This window comes from Cercospora beticola, chromosome 5, assembly GCF_033473495.1.
Source record: "Cercospora beticola chromosome 5, complete sequence".
Taxonomy (NCBI): domain Eukaryota; kingdom Fungi; phylum Ascomycota; class Dothideomycetes; order Mycosphaerellales; family Mycosphaerellaceae; genus Cercospora; species Cercospora beticola.
The window spans coordinates 1649169-1667013 of NC_088939.1; the positions used below are offsets into that span (position 1 = coordinate 1649169).

At 53.7% G+C, this 17845-nt stretch overlaps 7 protein-coding genes across 7 annotated transcripts; 3 read left to right on the forward strand and 4 right to left on the reverse strand.

Annotated features, from left to right (window-relative positions):
• Positions 1-700: 700 nt before the first annotated feature.
• On the reverse strand, positions 701-4071 carry RHO25_007908 (uncharacterized protein; the record flags this gene model as incomplete). Its single annotated transcript, XM_023600075.2, has 2 exons — positions 701-1024; positions 1081-4071. 2 exons carry the CDS (start codon positions 4069-4071, stop codon positions 701-703), a joined length of 3315 nt encoding a protein of 1104 aa, XP_023449802.1.
• A 2018-nt stretch (positions 4072-6089) lies between these two features.
• Positions 6090-8520, forward strand: RHO25_007909 (uncharacterized protein; the record flags this gene model as incomplete). Its single annotated transcript, XM_023600076.1, has 3 exons — positions 6090-6676; positions 6726-6826; positions 6878-8520. The coding sequence occupies 3 exons, from the start codon at positions 6090-6092 to the stop codon at positions 8518-8520; spliced, it is 2331 nt and encodes a 776-aa protein (XP_023448606.1).
• Positions 8521-8889: 369 nt separating this feature from the next.
• On the reverse strand, positions 8890-9543 carry RHO25_007910 (uncharacterized protein; the record flags this gene model as incomplete). Its single annotated transcript, XM_023600077.1, has 2 exons — positions 8890-8921; positions 8970-9543. The coding sequence occupies 2 exons, from the start codon at positions 9541-9543 to the stop codon at positions 8890-8892; spliced, it is 606 nt and encodes a 201-aa protein (XP_023449807.1).
• Positions 9544-9864: 321 nt separating this feature from the next.
• On the forward strand, positions 9865-10866 carry RHO25_007911 (uncharacterized protein; the record flags this gene model as incomplete). Its single annotated transcript, XM_023600078.1, has 1 exon — positions 9865-10866. One exon carries the CDS (start codon positions 9865-9867, stop codon positions 10864-10866), a length of 1002 nt encoding a protein of 333 aa, XP_023449808.1.
• A 709-nt stretch (positions 10867-11575) lies between these two features.
• On the forward strand, positions 11576-13040 carry RHO25_007912 (uncharacterized protein; the record flags this gene model as incomplete). The annotated part of the gene is made up of 2 exons (XM_023600079.2): positions 11576-11768; positions 11830-13040. The coding sequence occupies 2 exons, from the start codon at positions 11576-11578 to the stop codon at positions 13038-13040; spliced, it is 1404 nt and encodes a 467-aa protein (XP_023449729.1).
• A 336-nt stretch (positions 13041-13376) lies between these two features.
• RHO25_007913 (uncharacterized protein) lies at positions 13377-15072 on the reverse strand (the record flags this gene model as incomplete). The annotated part of the gene is made up of 3 exons (XM_023600080.2): positions 13377-14632; positions 14688-14850; positions 14914-15072. The coding sequence occupies 3 exons, from the start codon at positions 15070-15072 to the stop codon at positions 13377-13379; spliced, it is 1578 nt and encodes a 525-aa protein (XP_023449806.1).
• Positions 15073-15780: 708 nt separating this feature from the next.
• RHO25_007914 (uncharacterized protein) lies at positions 15781-17550 on the reverse strand (the record flags this gene model as incomplete). The annotated part of the gene is made up of 1 exon (XM_023600081.2): positions 15781-17550. The coding sequence occupies one exon, from the start codon at positions 17548-17550 to the stop codon at positions 15781-15783; it is 1770 nt and encodes a 589-aa protein (XP_023449800.2).
• Between the last annotated feature and the right edge of the window lie 295 nt (positions 17551-17845).

A 17845-nucleotide genomic window follows, 5' to 3' on the forward strand; every position in this document is an offset into this window, starting at 1 on the left:
GCATACAAAAGAGGGGAATGCGGAATCATCGCGGGTGTTGCAGAGTCGTGGAGCTTCGAGCTGGGGCCTGTGAGCCTGGCAATGCATCCCGAAGCGAAGGGAAAATCCGGGTGGAATCACTTGCCCTAAATGGTAATGGGGAAACTTAGTCCCGCCAACAGCGACACATGTCAGACGCCAGGCTGATAAGTTGTCAGAGTGGATTTTGATGGCGACATATGTCAATTGATGAGGCGGTTCTTGTTGTTGGTGAGCTTTGGAGGATGTCGATGGTAGGTCCATCGGTTCGGCTCCAACTCCGGCGAGGCTTGGCTTCGGGCTGGCCTGTTGATGCAACTTCTCTTCTGAATCTTCAGTACATGGTGGTATGCGAGTGCGTGAAAGTCTGTGGAGGACAAACAGGAGTGAGCTTGAGCTCTGAGAAGGTGTTGTTATATATACAGCATGGCCCGAGGTCACGACCTTAATGGACTGCACAGCTACGGATCTTGCCGGGCACTCGTGGATGACGCTCTGGTGGACAAACTAATCATTATTACACTTGCTGAGGCCTAGAAGAATACATATTTTCTGAACATCATGTCATACTCCGTCACAGCCGTGCATCGAGTGAGTTGGTTGGCATGTAAGCGCAACAACATTTATCGCAGAGCTCAGCAACCCCACGTGCCACTCCACGCAGCCCGGCGCGGCACGCTGCTCAGAACCATCTCCGGATCCAACCCCTCAGCATGTCTCCGGTGACTGGCTTCATCTCATTCAAGGCCCAACTTGCTCGCCTGCTCTCCAGTGTATCTAATCTCACTTCCTCAGCTGCCAGTAGACTTCGATAGAAATTGGCAAGTTTCACAGCAGGGTATCGATTGATATCCTGATCTCCGAGTCTGGTCAACTTATCAATCCATTCCTCAAATGGTACTGTCTTCTCGACAGCGAGGCTAGACTGCACAGCGGGGAGGAGAGATTGCCAGGGCGTGGGTCGTGGGTTGACAGCGTGATAGATCTGAGGCTGGTTTGGTGAATCCTGTTTGATGTTAGCATCATTGTTAGACATGCGGCGACAGAGGCTCAGCTGCTTACAAGCAATTTCTTTCCTGCATGCCCGACGAAGTCGAGGACGATCTTTGCAGCAAGATCAATCGGTACCCAGTCAACGTTGTTGAAAGAGCCCAAGGACGTCGGGAGACATCCCATATTTCGTGAAGAGACCACGAGTGTCGGTAGCCACTCATTTCTCTGCCAATCGCCTTCTCCTGGGCTTGGTCCAGCGATCTGACCAACTCTGCATATGGCACACGGAATACCTGCTTCTTTGGCAGCAGTGGCGAGGATTCTTTCCGCTACAAGCTTCGACTGTCCATAGCCTCCTTCCGTAGACGCTGCAGACCAATCTTCAATGGGCTCTTCAGGAACAGGTCGAGGTCTGCCATCAGCACCTTGAGGCTGCCGTAGGCTGGAGACAGCGCCGACGGAGGAAATGAAGAAGATCATAGCGCCATACTTTGAACGAGCGGAGAAGTCCACGAGCTGTCTCACGCCTTGAATATGTGGGCTGTCAAAGTAGGTAAGCGGGAGGTTGAAGTTGACATTCCACGCATTGTGCAGAATGTGTGTCGCTCGGCCCAGGAAGTCCTTGTACTCCGAGATGTTGAGGCCGAGATAGGGTCGCGAGAAGTCGCAGGCGGCGAAAGTGACAGTCTTTTTCTTGGCAAAATTTGCAGACATGCCTTTGCGGATCAGCGATCGAGCTTGTTCTTCTTCGGCATTGACACGTCGGTTCAGGCAGATGACTTCCGCGACTGTCTCATCGCGAAGCAGTGCATCCAAGAGATATGTGCCAAACGAGCCTGTAGATCCAGTCAAGACGACGACTTTGGCCGAGTGGTTAGCAGGAAGCGGCGAGCGAGTCGTGATTGGTAAGTTGGCCGTGTACTTCTCGAAGATCCTCTGCATTTGATCTTCCGCAGCAAGCTCTTCTGGAGCATCGCCGCACAGGAAGGCCGCCAAGCCAATCGCTGTAGGGTTCTGATAGACGGCTTTCGGGGCGATGAAGTACCGACCTTGATCTGTCGTCGATAGCAGGCGCTGCAACTCACGCACGATAGTCGTCACGCCCAGTGAGTCTACACCAGCAGAAAAAATGTCTTGGTCGACAGCGACAGTGAGACCAAAGATGTCTTTCAAGATTTCCAGGATGCGACGCGCCAATGAGATGGTATCAAAATCTCCCCATCGGCCAGTAGGCTGCCCAATTTGGGTTTGCTCATCAGAGCGCTTGGTCGTGGTGACAAGTGCGCGGGATGTGACCGCAACTTCAGAGCTTGGGCTGGAGACAAACTCGATTGAACGAGGTCGTGTTGGGCTGACAGAAGTATCGCTTGGCATAGAAGACAATGAAAATGCGGACGCTTTGGAATCTTTCCGCTCAGCGATGGGGCTCTCATACAGTTCCTCAAGCTCCTTTCCGTAGATTTCAACTGATGCTTCACGCTGTACTGTACCCTTGCCAGCTCTCGGGAGAGGTTTCCGGGGCGATGTGACCAAGATCATGTCCTTCATGATGCGAGCATGGGCCGGGCTGTTGGCATTGACCTTCTTGACATGCGGCCAGATGGCTTCTATGAACGCTTCGGCATCGACTGTATGCTGGTTTGGCTCCACTAGCAATGCAGAATTTGGCCGGCCGGTCCCACAGACGAGAGCAGCCGAGATGGCAGAATGACCATTGATCGCATTCTCCATTGTTGTAGGGTTGTATTTTTCGCCGGTAGAGTACACGATGATGTCGTCGTTTCGTCCTTCCCACTTCCAGAGTCCAGGTTTGGTGGGATGCTTGGAATAGAGGTCTCCGGTTCCATACTCAGTGCGTTCTGGATAAGTGTAGAACGCGACTTGGTAGTCCTTGCAAGCCTCATTGCGAACGAAGAACAGGCTGAAAAGATTGTCTGCTGCTGGTCGCATCTCAATTCCCAGAACCGGTGAAAATTGTATATACTGCCAATCCCGATCCTCAGTAAATTCACATGGCAGAATGCCAGACTCGGTCATGCCCATAATACTGGCGATGTGAGAACGCCTTCGAATATCCTCTCCAGCAGCTTCAGGTAACGGGCCTCCACCAAATGCTACACAATTGAGCTTGGACAGCGTCTCGAGCATCCTTCGATCCGCGGCCATCTCCGCCAAGATGGAAGGAGGACTGGTCAGGACGTGAACTCTTGTCTTGTCGATGATGTCTGCGGTCATTTGTGCATTCGGCGGCGTTGGTCCAGCAGGAGGAAGTATCACAGTGAATTGGTTTTGAATCGCTGCCATGAGTATATTTATTGCTGCCATGTGGAAAAGAGGAAATGTGACCAACACCCGTTTCCCGGACCATTGGCACAAATGGATCTTTCCATGACCCAGGTCGGGAATTTGTTTCCATTTTTCCATGGCCAGGGCGTTGCCATGTTTGATCTTGATCGGCTTGGGGAGTCCAGTGGTGCCAGATGAATGCAGGCCCACGAGTGGCTCTGTCGCAATAGTTCTTGGACTCCAATGCCAAACGTACGGATTTGGGGCGAAGGAAAGAAAATAGTCAAGATCAGGCACTTCAAGGCAGGCTAGCGATTCTGCCTCAATAACGCTTTGTAGATCAGATCTTGCGGAACCGCCTTGTGGCAGAAGCAGAATTTTGCAGCCGTATCTTTGGAAGAGGTGCCGCTGCGCATCGGCGTCGTTTCTCGGCGAAGGAAAAAAGGCCAACCTTCCTGTCTTGCAGCCAGCGAGCATCAGGATCCAATATCGCAAGTCTGGACCTGAGCTTACGTAGGCGAACGTTCTTGACAAGTACAGGTGTCGCAGACGTTCATCTAGCCACCAGGCCGCCTTGTGGATGGCCACGGATAGCTGCTTGATGGAAATGGTTTTTGAGCTTCCATCGCTGGGACTTACGATTTCTGCAAATGATCGATCTGGATCCTTGGTCGCGAGATGGTCAATGTATGCTGGCAGTGGCAGGCTGGTGATTTCTTTTGGTTGTGCCATCGCCTTGGTCCGAGATATGATGGTTCGGAGTCGCGAGGTCATGAGAAGGTGGAATATTGCAGAAGGCGACGACTATCATGGCCCTCATATCTCGTGTGTGTAGCGTGCGACACCTGCAGGCCATTGCTGTCATGGACTGACCTGGTCGCTCCAGTTCCGAAATCCTCGAGGACGGACTTCCATGTCATCGGAGCGTCGAAGTCAAGGATCACCAAGCTGTACTCCGCACGCAACCATGTGCCTCGCCTCTCAAGGTTTGAACGCAGTCCTTTCAAAGATGGATCGTTGGCAGGCTGCAAGTTGATGCTGTTGCAAAGTCAGTACAGTCAAGCAGAAGACGGTCTCGGCGCCTGAACGGCGAAGCAGATCTCTCTGGTAGGCCATCTACACCACTCTCTCCACCATCAGCTCATCTGTGAGCGCAGCAAGACTATGGCCAGGCACTCTGAACCTTCCTGACAACCCACCGATCTCCTCCGGCGACCGGAAAGGCTTCCCGACAGGCGCTGAAGCAAGACGACATGTCGTAGGGATGTGCATTGATTCAGAGAACGGATATCAAGCGGACATTCCAGGCGGCCACTGCCACTGGAAAATTGCATTGCAGAGCAGCGCAGCGCCAGTCTCATCGTGCCCGGGTGGACACGCGTCTTGCGGATTGTGTCTTGCTGCATTCAACCAGCGAGAAGTGTCTCGTCTTCCCTGCTGTGCAGGTAGGGCCTTGAAGCGCTTTTCGGCGCTGGAGCATGCCGCTGGAGACGTAGAATGACAGACATTTTTGTCTGTTTCTGCGTTCAGCTTGATGACTTCGATGTGGTTGATGTCGAGTAGAAGAAAGAGAACGCGTGGTAGACGCGATGGCGGCGGCGTGAAAAACACCTTATCGCCCGTCCCGTGACTTGTCTCCCGCGGCATACCTCTGACTATACTAGTCTGTTGCCGAAACACCTCTCTGCGCTGTCCGTTGCGCGGATGCACAGCTACAAGATGGCACGGTATCTGGATCTCGAGGCCGCGAAAGTCTGATAATCCCAAGCACGAAGAGCACGCTGGATTGGCTCTGCGGAACAAGTTGCTGGTGGCACGAATGAGAAGGTCTGCCTGAGGTGTGCTCTTCACAAAGGAGCCAACAAGCTAACAGCCGCCAAAATCGGGCACTGCGGCCACTGACTTGCAAGCGTGCTGCATGCAAGGACTCAGCTCATGCCACGAACCTGCGATACGGATGGCGGCGTGGACAGCTTTGCGCCTTAAGAAGATGCCAACTTCTCAGCCTGACTGGAGCGGTGAGAAACGCATCGGGTAGCCCGATGTCACCAGCCATTGGCGTTCACACGAGAGCTCCGTGCTGCTCATGCATTGCTGAGCCTGTGCGGATTCGCCTGTACTGTGCTGGAAGGCTGATGAGGTGCTGTCAAGCCACCAGAGGAGCCTTATCCCGACCGCTCTGCGATGCGTATTGTGGCTCTGTCGGGGCTTCCGAACGGGCGCCACCACGTGGTCGACTCGTGGTGGAGAGCATGCAGCCTCGAAAGCTATGGACTCAGTTCATGGCGGCAGATCAAGCAACCGCAAAGCCCTCAGGCAGGATCCGCACCAGACGACGGCAGAGGAACAATTACATCTCGCTCCGGTCCGAGCCCAGCGCACATGTCTCACACTTCCCAATCTTCACGCTTGGCCTGGCTCTATATCATACACTCCAGCTTACTTGCGACAAGACAGAGGCGAAGCTGTCCAGTACAGCATACTGGCAATCGCAATGACTCTTTACGTAAATCTTGATCACAACGACGCTGGCTGCATGCCGCCATCTTCAAGTCTCGCATCTACCTGTATGGCCCCGCAATTAGCCTTACGCCACAATACAGCTAGCTATGCTGCACATCAAAGCCACCAGGTGCCGGAAACAGTATTACCACTTTGGGGTGTCGCAACATCTTAGCAGCCACGTGGTGCACATGCTTCGACGATGTATATATATCAAGCACAAGTGAGCATAACTTGCTTCGATACAGCAGAGCGAACAATCGCGATCAACGAAGCACAGCACATCCATCATGACTATTGTCAACACTCCAGTCACTCCTATCGTGGTGGACACCTCGAAATCACTCGAGGTGCAAGCATTGGCTATCAATGCTGCTGCCAACCAGCTCCGCACAACCATCGCTGGTGTCTGGGATCTGGCACCAACTACACCACAGCCTCCAGCTCCAGACTCAACGGTTGTGCTCAAACGCGTTCTTCCCGGCCAAGAAAGCGTCTTGGATGGCGATGAGCGGACTCTCGTTGCCGAGGAGCATTACGCACCAGGCGGGAAATATCGAGGTATCATCAAGCTGATGATCAAATACGCACAAAAGCCAAACTCCATGGCCCATGGAACCGGTTGGCTTATCAGGCCCGATCTCATCGCAACTGCCGGCCACAACGTATACGACTGGGGCCACAATGCTGGTCAAGCTATCGAGATCAAATGTTACGCTGGCTGGAGTGGCGCATCACGCATCAACGAATCTGTCGAATTTCGCAGAGCTTCTCGCGTGGTCACTACGGAACGTTGGCTACAGACCCGAGGTTCGAAAGCACATGACTTTGCACTCATCCAAGTGGAGAAGCCTTTCACTAACGTAACGCCTTTCTCGTACATTTCGATAATGTACGCCTAGGAGTTGTAGGATACCCTGCGGAAGCAAGAGACGTGAATGGAGAATTGAAATGTACGTATCTGGACAATACAACCTCGAGAAGCAGCCTGACACTATGTTGGAATACTCTGTCGATACAGAAGGAGGTATGACTTACTTCTCGGTACTCGTTGAAATAAGCCGCTAATGGGAAGTAGGCCAATCTGGCTCTCCAGTTCTGTTGGAAAACGGCCTGGTTGCTATCGGAGCTCATGTCTACGGCGGAAGCCTCAATGCAGGTTCTGTGCTTGGAAGATATGGCAACCCGATCCAAGACTACATCGCCGCGGTCGATATCAAGCTGGCACACCCTGGCCAGATCAATCTTTTCACCATCGCCGATGATGTGGTCGCCGCAAAGGGTGCTGCAACTGCTAAGCAGTCCAACACGGCACTAACCCAATTGGAAGGTGGTGACCATATTGGAACCTCTAATGCGACTAATGGACCAGGTCCAAAGCCTCAGACCCAAGAAAGCATCTTCGACTCCATTGCCGATGTACTAAAGATCACTTCCCGAGCACACTTCCTTCTCGGGCCAATCGGAGGTACTCTCGCAGATACTGCACTGCTTGCTCTCAATGGTGCGAGAGCTGCCTCGGCAGAGAGCGGATGGGAAGGCGGTCGCGCACTTCCACTGGCTGATCTACAACGAGCCCAGCTGGCTCGTGCACTTTACATGAAACTCATGAAGGACAAAGCCAAAGCCAACCCGGAAGGCTTCTTCGACGATCTCGCTAGTACGATCACGCAGACCATCACGGGTCCGGTGGTCAGCGCAACGACGTCCGTCGTGGACAGCGTCACGTCAGGTCTCGTTGGTGGCGCAAAGGCCTATGAAGATGCTGTTCGCAGTCTGTTCCCAACTGTTGCGCATAGCTTTGTGCTGGCCGCTGCCCTGCCAGTCGGCGCTGTCAATACGGAGAGCGCAATGGAAAGCGACGCTCCAGACAATGAAAAGCGCTTCATGGCTGCTTTCGCAGAGTCTCGCCGAGCTCGCCGAGCTCAAAAGACTGGTGGTAGCAACTCAGAAGGTTTCTTCGACGATGTTATCATTGCTGGCGTCGTGAACGCGTTTGCGGGCGGCTCATCAAAGGCTGAGGGCTGGTTTGTGAATGCAGTCTCAAAAGCTGATGGATCCGGCAACTTGCAGCCAAACTACTATAACGGCTACAGAAAGTCTGAGGGTTTCTGGGACGACATCACGCAGCCATTCAAGGATGCCGCCAGCGCTGTCGGAGACGCCGCGAGCAACGTGGCCAATACTGTTGGAGACGCCGCGAACGGCGTGGTGAATACCGTCGGAGACGCTGCGAACAGCGTAGCGAATACCGTCGAGGACACCGCGAACAAGGTGGGAAATACTATCGTAGACGGCGCGAACAAAGTCGGAAATGCTGCCGAAAATGCCGCAAACGCCGCGGCGAACGCTGTCACGGGTGCCGTGATCAATCCTGTCGTCCAAGGAGTCAACTGGGTTCTGCCGATAGCCGTAAGAGCAGAAAGCAGCATTGAAGAGACTGCGGGTTTCCAGGAGGGCATCATACGAATCACTCAGGCTTTCGTTCTCAGAGCTGCGCTCGAAGAGCAATATCTCGTTGCTACGATGGCTCGGCCGTTGGAAGAGCTGAAGGCTGAGGGGTGGTGGGATGATATGAATGAGGCTATCGAAGGGGCGGTGACAGGCACTGCCACTTGGGCTTGGGATCAAGTTCAGTCTGGTGCAAGGCGACAGATGGAGAGCGACCAGAGACAGATGGACGCCGCTGGTGCTAGGATTGTGACTCCAATGAACTGGTAGGAAGGTATGGCGGCTCTCTAATAGGATTGATTTAGCTGCATTGTAGGTTCACTAATTGGAAGGAACTACTACCACTTTCGGTTCGTGTTGCTTTTAGGCCATCGCTACTGCAACAGCTTGCAATATGACACGAACGTCCGAAATGTGATCCGCTCTCAGCTCAAGTCAAACTCAGCCGTCTATAAGTGCGCGAAGGCGTCATGGACCGAGCCCATTGCACACGGTGGACGTCAGTAGAGCCTGCCCATCCCGCCTTAATCATCGCGCGCTGCGGCGTCACGCAATTGGAATTCATTCCTGGACTTCGCTTCGCCGGACTCAAATCCTGCGAGATCTGGGCTGATTACCGGGCGCTCAGTGCGGCTTCCTCTAGTCGAAACCGATAGAATGCTCAACGGGATCTTATGCTGTCAGTATTCACTTTTCGCAGCAAGGTGCCAGTAACTGACCTCTACTCAGTCGCGTGTACCATCGACGCGTCCCGTGCGCCTCCAAAATCGAGACCCACAAGACGCGCGCGCCTCCTTCACCATCGTCCACACGCATCTTGGTCCTGACGACACTGTCCGCGATCCCAAAAGTGTTCTTCATCTTCCGTGCACACCAACTCCACCAGATTCTCAGTTTGGCAAAACTGACTTCGTTGGAAGCCGCGTAGGACCAGTCAGTGGGGTCGTTCTTCCAGTGCAGTCGAATTTCCGACACGAGATGCGTGTGATCTGCGGGCAGAGAAGTGAGCCAGGACCGGAGGAGTGGAGGCTTTGCGCGGCCGTCTTCCACAACAAAGATCGTGGAGCTGTAGTAGTCCTGTGCCACCTTTCGGCGCAAGGCTTGGTCGATGGCGAGCTGCCATGGCGGCTTGTAAGACTTGTCGATCACCACCGTTGTCGGCTTGATGGCGACCGTCAAGTCGAGGATCTCGTCTTGCAGCTCTTGTGGCAGCGCCTGGATGCGATGGTCGAGCTCAGCGCTCTCGTCAAGACCAGCTTGGATCGACGAGTCTTGCTTGTCTGGGGACGCCATCGCGACAGAGTCGGACGCGCACAGGCTTCAGCTTCTGTTCGAACTGTGTTTGCCGTGGGCGGTGGAGCGGAGGTCGACTGATTAAAAGTGGTTGTTGAGGTCGGAGTGACCAATGTGCAGAGATTTCGCGAGCTGCTGCAAACGCGTATGTGAAGAAGTGCTCCAACGGGTGGGGCGATATTCACTTTAACGCCATGGCAACGGGGCAGCAAACAACGCGTTGCGCTGCCATCACAACACTGCGCACCTCGCGCTCCCCTCTGAGTTCGAGCAGAATTCCACGCAGCAAGATCAGACGAGATCACGCAACACTGATATCGAATGATGACCGAACTCCTGATGCTCGAGGATCCACGTACGGACAACCTCATCTCTCGAGCAGACTTCAACCTCCAGTTCCCACCCCTGAGGGACCAAGACACGGAAACTGCATTCGCGCTCGCAATATCTCAAGCCCAGAAGTCATGTCTCCGCACACAGAGCTGGCACTGGCAACGCGACATGCTGTTTAGCAAACGGTGGTATCTCTCGCTCGACATGAACAGAAAGAAGGTCTTCCTCGGCCCGCGCTTGACGAGACAGGAATTGCAGAATTTGCGAGAGTATCGGCAAGGGCTGAGGAAGAACGTGGCCAGGAGACGTAATGGCGCAGCGTGGTGCTGGATGACTGTCGAGTGGAGTGGAGATTTCAACTCTACGCTGAGTCTCCCTCCTCTGATCGCGCCGGGCGAAAAGTATGTGCCGTTTGAAGCTCTGTGGCCGAACTTCGTGCGCGCGCCAGGGAATGGACGAGTCGAGACTGGAGGTCTGAAGGCTCGGGTTGAGGAGACTACTGGCGCGGCTTCAGGTGAGATCGATCTCACTCTCGAAGGGCTTTTCGATTTCGACGGATACTATGGTGAGGTCTCGATCAGCAACCACGACGAGCCGCAGCGACCTGCTACCTTCACATCAGCTACTCAGGTGCTGCCATCGATAGAGCACAGCACGCCTGCAGCATCTGAACAAACGGCTTTGGCTATCGCTGCCGCCTTCCAGCGCGCTCAGATGGGCACGAAACGTCGCACGTCCTCCAGCGCCAGCGTGTCAACTCACAAGCGCACCAGGATATTTAGCCCACTCTCCGGCAACGCATCAGCAGAAGCTAAGGACAACCAAATACCTACGCTTCCCAACGTTCACAAAGCGCCGGACATATCCAACACGGGAGGGGTCATGCAATCAGCTGCCCTCACTTCAATCGATTCGGGTAAGTCGTCCTACGTGCACGATGCGAGTCATGAGAGGACCCGTCGCGACGACAGTGTGCTCGTAGAAGAATGAGAAGGTTACAGGTAAGTGAACCGATCTTTCAAGTGAGTCTTTTGAGCGGCAAAGTAACGATTCGAATGTGAAGTTGGGTCAAAAGCGGTTGGAATTTGACCTCAGGACTTGGAGAACTGGCGCTTTTGCTTGCGTTTTGCACAAGACTGTTGATTCTAGCTTCGCAGTCGAAGAAAGTCTTGGTTTGGGCGTAGCATTTTTCGCTTGGTTATATTGCGAACTCAGGTGTTGTTTGGAAGGGTTCTTGGGCGAGCTAGGATGAGTGGACCTGCATCTTCATGCATGCTCATGTGGATGCTTCACGAAAAATTGCTCGAAGGTCAAGCAGATCTTGACTACGATCAGCGCATGCCGGCGGAAGTATCGACCTTCTTGCCTCTTTATCAAGAACTGCCATCAGCAACGACAGCATCCTTTTGGATTTCCTTAAGATTCATAACGCAAGAAGACATGAAGTCCAAAATACCAAGAAATCCAAAGCAAGTCCCCAAGTCCGGCATCGGCATCTTCTCTCCACCCTGATAGGTCAAAGATGGTACGATTTCCTGCTGGCGCGATCCACAAATTCTTGGCAAGGAACAAGAGGAGAGGGACCTGCTTGTTTCATCTCTTCTTTGCCATGTGCCTTATCTGATCTTTTCCCGTCACTTATCTGATCGCTTCCTTCCCCTCCCATCTCTCTACTAATCACCATTTTTATTTACTTACCATGGAGCTTACTGCACCACGCCGAATCCTTGTTGCAGGATGCTCGTACGGAGGTATGGCCTTTGTGGTCAACCTTTTGGATTTGTGTTCGGGCCGACCGGCGAGAGGTGATTATGAGAAGACGCCGCCGATTCCTGAGGCGTTGAAGGGTGTGCCTGTGGATGTACATATTGTGGATGAGAGGGATGGATATTGTGAGTGTTCAATCCTACGAATCGTTGCTGGTGATGTTGCTGATGGGTATCTGTTTCGCAGACCATCTTATCGGGTCGCCACTTGCGTTTGCCAGCGAGACAGCAGCGAAGAAATTCTGGCATAAATATTCAGATATCCCGTCCCTCCAACATCCAAGCGTAAGATTCAGCCAGGCCAGCGTACAAAAAGTCGACCCAGAGCGCATGACCGCAACGATCAAAGATGTGAAGACTGGCGAGATATCAGAACATTCCTACGACTACGTCGTCGCAGCTACAGGACTTCGAAGACCATGGCCAACAGTCCCACAAAGCCTGACACAAGAGAAATACATCCAAGAAACTAGTGACCACGTCAAACTCGTACAAAACGCCGACCAAGGCGTAGTCGTCATCGGTGGCGGCGCCGTCGGAATCGAAATGGCCGCCGAGCTCAAAGTCGTCTACCCATCACTGAGCGTAACCCTCATCCAATCCCGCAACGAACTCCTCAGCGCCGAACCTCTTCCCGAAGACTTCAAATCCACCTCCCTCAAGCTCCTCCGCGAAACAGGCGTAAACGTAATCCTGGGTCACGGCCGAGTGACATCCACCATCCCCATACCCAGCGACTCAGGCCGTCCTCTCTACAACCTCACCCTCGCAGACGGCACTACCTTGAAGGCCTCCCACGTCATAAACGCCGTCTCACACCCCGAACCAACAGCTTCTTACCTCCCACCCTCCTCTCTAGACCCCTCAACAAACCTCATAAACATCTCGCCACTCCTCCGCTTCCTTCCCGACTCCCACCCCAAGACAGCCCACCACCTCGCCCTCGGCGACATCGCAAAGTGGTCCGGAATCAAACGCTGCGGTGGAGCGCTCGCAATGGGCTACCACGCCTCTCAAGCAATTTTCGAACAGATCCTACACGAGCAATACGGGACACCGAGAAAATTGGCAGAATGGCCTGAAGTTCCACCAATGATTGCTTTGGTCGTGGGGAAGAAAGCTGTTGTGTATGATCCTACTGAAGGGACGAGAAGCGGTGAGGAAGAGATGGAATTGTTCTTTGGAGAAGATCTGGGGTGGAAGGGATGTTGGGATCATTTGAAATTGTCGCAAGGGTGGGAAGAGGAGAAGCATGATTCGCCAGTGGCGGGGACGCATGCGGAGACGGATAATTGTGCGATTCCGAAGATCAAGTTGGCGCCTGCTGCGAAGGATGCGGCGGAGAAGGAGGCGGTGACGGGGCGGGAGGTTTTGAAGGAGGTGTTGGTAGCGCAGTAGCGTAGGCTGGATCCGATCGTTGGCTTGAGGCCCAGACTCACAGGAGAAGAGATACGTTCATCAGCTCAAGTGCTAGGTTCATAGAAGAAGAGGTGGAATCGAAGATCATCACAAATTTCATGAACAACATTTCGAAGAAGCTAGCGTAGCGTCTGTCGTTTATGTACCTCTATCTAGTGAGGCTCGTTCAGTGTATCGTAGCCACCCATTACGAATCACGCCGGCGAAAGCGTTCGACGCTGGGCAGCAAGAGAGGAGTAGAGGGCTTGCAAGGATGCCGACCATGCTTGGCCGCGATGTTGCAGCGAGAACTCATGTTGGACGCGGAGCTCAACTCTAGGCATGTGCCAAACCCTGAGGATAGTCGAAGATGGTGTTGGGATCGACTTGCTTCTTGATGTCCTTGAGACGCTGCAAAGCATCTCCGTAGTACATCTGAGCCCAGTTTTGCAGTCTCGGGTCGATGTAGTTGACGTATGCCTTCCAGTTGCCGTTTGGATCGTTGGCTCTAACTGCCGCATTGAGGTTGTCCACAGCAGCGTTGACTGGGGTTTGGGCAGTCATGTTGTCGAAAGCTGGATAGCCGTTGACGTAGATTTGACTCATGAAGGTAGATCCTCGGTGACCACCAACTGCGAAGGAGGAATCGCCGTACGGTTGCTCACCATTGGTTCTGGCGAAAGGTCCGTTGAGATCGAAAGAGATGGAAGTGCCCTCGTTTGGAGTGTTTACAGTCTCTTGCACAGCTTGGAAGATCGCCTGTGAGCCAGATACGCTGTAACTTGGAGAGCCGTCATCAATCAAGGACTGTGCGTAGTACGGCACTTGGACTGGTGGTGAATTGAGGTTGCCCCCCATCAAGCTCGTGAGAGCTTCGACCCAACCGGGAAATTCGACAGCATTGAAGTCTGTGGTCTGAACGCCGCTCGCATGCAGATCATCCCGGATGACCTTCTCTGCGCGGCGGAACTCGCCAATGGGACCAAGATATTGACCAGCAAGTTTGCATGCTCCAACGCCCTCGCCACCTACTCCGTAGCCAAGCAGCTGGAAACCGAGCTCTTTTGGAAGCTGATTCGGGCCCATAGCGTTAGCAAGAGCCGTGACAGCTCTCAAGACTGTAGCACATTCGTCGTGAGTGGGGAAAGTCGTGTTCCAGTTGACAGCCTGGGTGGGAGCGACTTCCAATTTGAGAGTCATGTCGGTAACAACGCCGAAGTTGTTGGCTCCTGCTCCGCGAAGAGCCCACCACAAATCAGCATCTTGGCCAGTAGAGGTTACAGAGAGCTTGCGAATGGCGCCAGTTGGGTCGACGAGAGTCATGCCGACAATGTGGTCGAGAAGCCAGCCCCAGTTGCGAGAGCTGAATCCCCAGCCGCCACCCAGAGCGTGGCCGAAGACACCGACTGACGGGCAAGTGCCATGAGGAAGACCAAATCCCTCCTGGCCAATGGCAATAGCGAGCGGACCTAGCTTGGCACCCATGTACACATGGGCGGTCTTCGAGTCCTTGTCGACAGAGATGCCGGCGAGACGGCTCGAGTCGATGACTACGAAACCATCGGCACCACCAAGAGCATACGAGGCATAGCCTGTAGTAGAGTCAGTGAAGGTTGCTCCAATATCGCTACTTGCAATCACACTCACCATGACCTCCCCCAAACGTCGAAGCTTTGACTTGACCGTTACGCTGGGCGACGCATTTGATGACACCTGCGACTTGCTCAGGGCTGGTAGGCTGGACGACCACGAGCGGAGTGTAGTGGTAGTTGGTGTTTTGCGATTTCGTTGTGATCTGAGCACCTTGGTCCTATTGTCATGTCGAGTCAGTGTGTGGTAGTGGTAGGAGAGACTAGGACTCGAGTGCACTTACCGGCCACTCAGCCACGACTTGCGTGGAATAGATGCATGGGCGAAGGTCATCCTGATACTGACGACGAGTGATGGAAGCGGCGGAAGTGCCGCCGAAGGAAGCGAGTAGTGCGAGAGCGGTGGGGATGAGCGAGCGAAGGCGCGGCTGGTGAGACGCCATCTTTGCCGGCGGTCGAGGTGTTGTTGTATTCAAGTGATCGGTAGTGTCGAGGGAAAGGCAAAGTGCCGGAGTTAGTCTGATGCCAAGGATGAGTCCAAAGCAGGCGCAGGTGAATCCCTGCGTTTGCTGTCTTGTGGCTTCAGCTTCACATTCACTGCCGCGTCACAGCTGTACTTCACCTCATCTTTCACAAGACATCGAAAATCCCTTTACATGCTCTTGAAAGCTCGTGATGTTTTCGAAGCTTCTGCCGGCTTCACCCCTGCTGAGCCGTGTGCGAGGATCATTCCGTTCAGCAACATCAGAAGAGTTGTTTCATCATCGTCGGTAAGGCGAAGCCATCTTGTCCCTAAGCTGACCACTCGACAAGCATGTAGCAATTGTCAGAGCGTGATGTACGCAAGGTAAAGAAGGAAGAAGATGAAGAAGAGTTTCGGCGAATCGTCTTGGCTGCTGGCTGATCCCTGTCGACTTCACCTGGTTGAAACGTCCCAAAATAGCCAGGCCTTACAGTCACGCCTAGTCACATTGCTTCCACTGCAATCCGATGCCGTGAGCGAGTATGCCCTCGGCGTGAATCTCAAGCGTGCGCAATCAAGTCTGCGTGGAATTCCGCAAAGATTGCCAATCCAAAACTTCGCCCAAAGCAAGCCTGACGCCTTGTACTCCAACCATCAACCACAAGCGGTTTTTCAAAGACACGTCCAACTATTGCTCCATCTCCCCGTAGGTCTGCTCGTGGACTTTCTGCTTCAAATCATCCATCCTGCTCAACTTCTCCATCAACCTCTTCGTCCCCTCCTCTTCCATCTTCCTCACTCTGTCCTCCTTCGCAAGCTCAATCACTTTGAGCGATCGGTCTGCTATTGGGTGCACATACTCTGCACTGGCCAAACGGGGTCCAATTCTTCGCCAATTGCGGTCTCCATTCGCCACACGCACTGCGCGTCTTTCCTCAGGTGTTCTGCACTTGGACAGGAGCGGCTGGCGTCTGGATTGGAATGTGATTGAGGCGTCTTCCTCCGAGCTCGGCTGTGAGTTTGAAGTAGGAGACACTGGTGATGGGAGCTTAGTGGGCTGCTGAGCTCGGCGGAAGTTGTAGAGCCATTCCTGATGAGAGGCCAGGGCTGATTCGTAGGGTAAGAGAGCCGGGAAGACGTCCGCTAGGATTCGCTTCATTTCCTGGCTGTCAGCCTGTGAGAGATTTTCCAATCCTTCTGCAGCCGCCTGAGGTGTAGCAGCCGTCGCTTCTGTGTTATCCTTTTGGACTGACGTTGGTCGCTCAGCTGTGGTGGACTTCGCTGGTGTTCCCGGCCGATCACTTCCCGAGCCATAGCCTTGATCTGACGCATGATCCTCTGAAGATGTCTCACCAGTCCCATGAGGCTGTGTCGCAGCAAGCTCCCTCAGTGAATCGCTCTTGCTCATTCTCCGCAAAACTTGTCCAGGTCGCTCTTGCCATTCCACACCGTCACGAGTGAATGAGTGCCTAAGTGGAAATGTTGGCGCCGGTATCCTGCTCTGAGTAGGTGGGTTGGCGCTAGCGACTACCTCAGCGAGTTGGTTGTCGGCTGCCTCGATCAAGGTCTCTTCTCCGTCCAGCTGCGGCGGACTGGGTACTCCCAAGAAGTCCTGCCATTCTCCCGCCAACATACCATCGTACATCTTCTTTGCCTCCTTTACGTCCTCCTCATCCGGAACTTTCAGAACCCATTCCCCATCTTGAAGCACGTACTGGTTCTTCAACATCTCGTCAGTCACACCAGACAAGTCCATTTGTCCTATGAACTCTTCCAGATTCTCCCCTGTGACTCCCATCTCTTCTGCTTGCTCCCACAAGCCATCAATGTCCTCTTTCCACTCGAGCATCTGCTTTCCCTCCCGACACAGCGTTTCCAGGTCCGCCTCAAATTCCAGCTCCTCTGCAGATTTTACTTGTGTTGAACGGCGCTCGTGTTGTCTGGCTGCCAGTGTCTCAGCGGCGGTCTCTGTGAGAGCGGAAATGCTGTTGAAGAAAGATGCTCGCTTTTCAGGGTTCGCGATGAATTCGTTGTACTTTGACTCATCGGCGGCTAGTTCGGAGAACAGAGGTCTTGAGCCTTTCGTATGCTGTAGTAGCTCTTGATATGGGAGTGAGATCGGTGTCACAGCCGACACCGCCGGAGCGACACCTTTGACTTGCTTCTTCTTCTTCGCCTTGCGGTTGCGATTCTTCTTCTGAGTTGCGGATAATTTGGTCTCCTGGACGCCATAGTCGCCGGTCTGACTCGAGCCTCTGTTGACTTCTGCGCCACTCATGCTTGACATTCCGGCAGTCGTCGCTTTCTCTGCAATCTGGAGTGGAGCAGGGACGGCGCCCGCGTCTTCAAATTCGGCTGCTTTGCGTGGATGGATGGCAGTTGGATCGTCGTTTCTCTTCTCGTCGCCGCCGTAGAAGAAGCTGCCGAGGCGTCGAAAGATGCCACTAGGAGACGACATCTTCGTAGAGAGTGTACGGCGTCGCTGCAGTGGAGAAGGCGCCATGTTTGCTTGGTTTTGTCAATTCGGTTTCAGTAGGGCGACGCACATTGTTCGATTGAAGGTAATGACGCTTTGTTTGGGTTGAAGTAGTTGGAGTAGATGCGGGTGGACCCACTTTCACAAGCTCCTTAGTTCGAAGTGAAGCGCGGCAAACGGCAACGCCACGCGTGCATCTCCCTTCGAGTTTCACGCCTTCAATTTGTAACGATGCGAACCTGTGCTATCGCCGAAAAGTATGTCTTTCTTCGGTGCC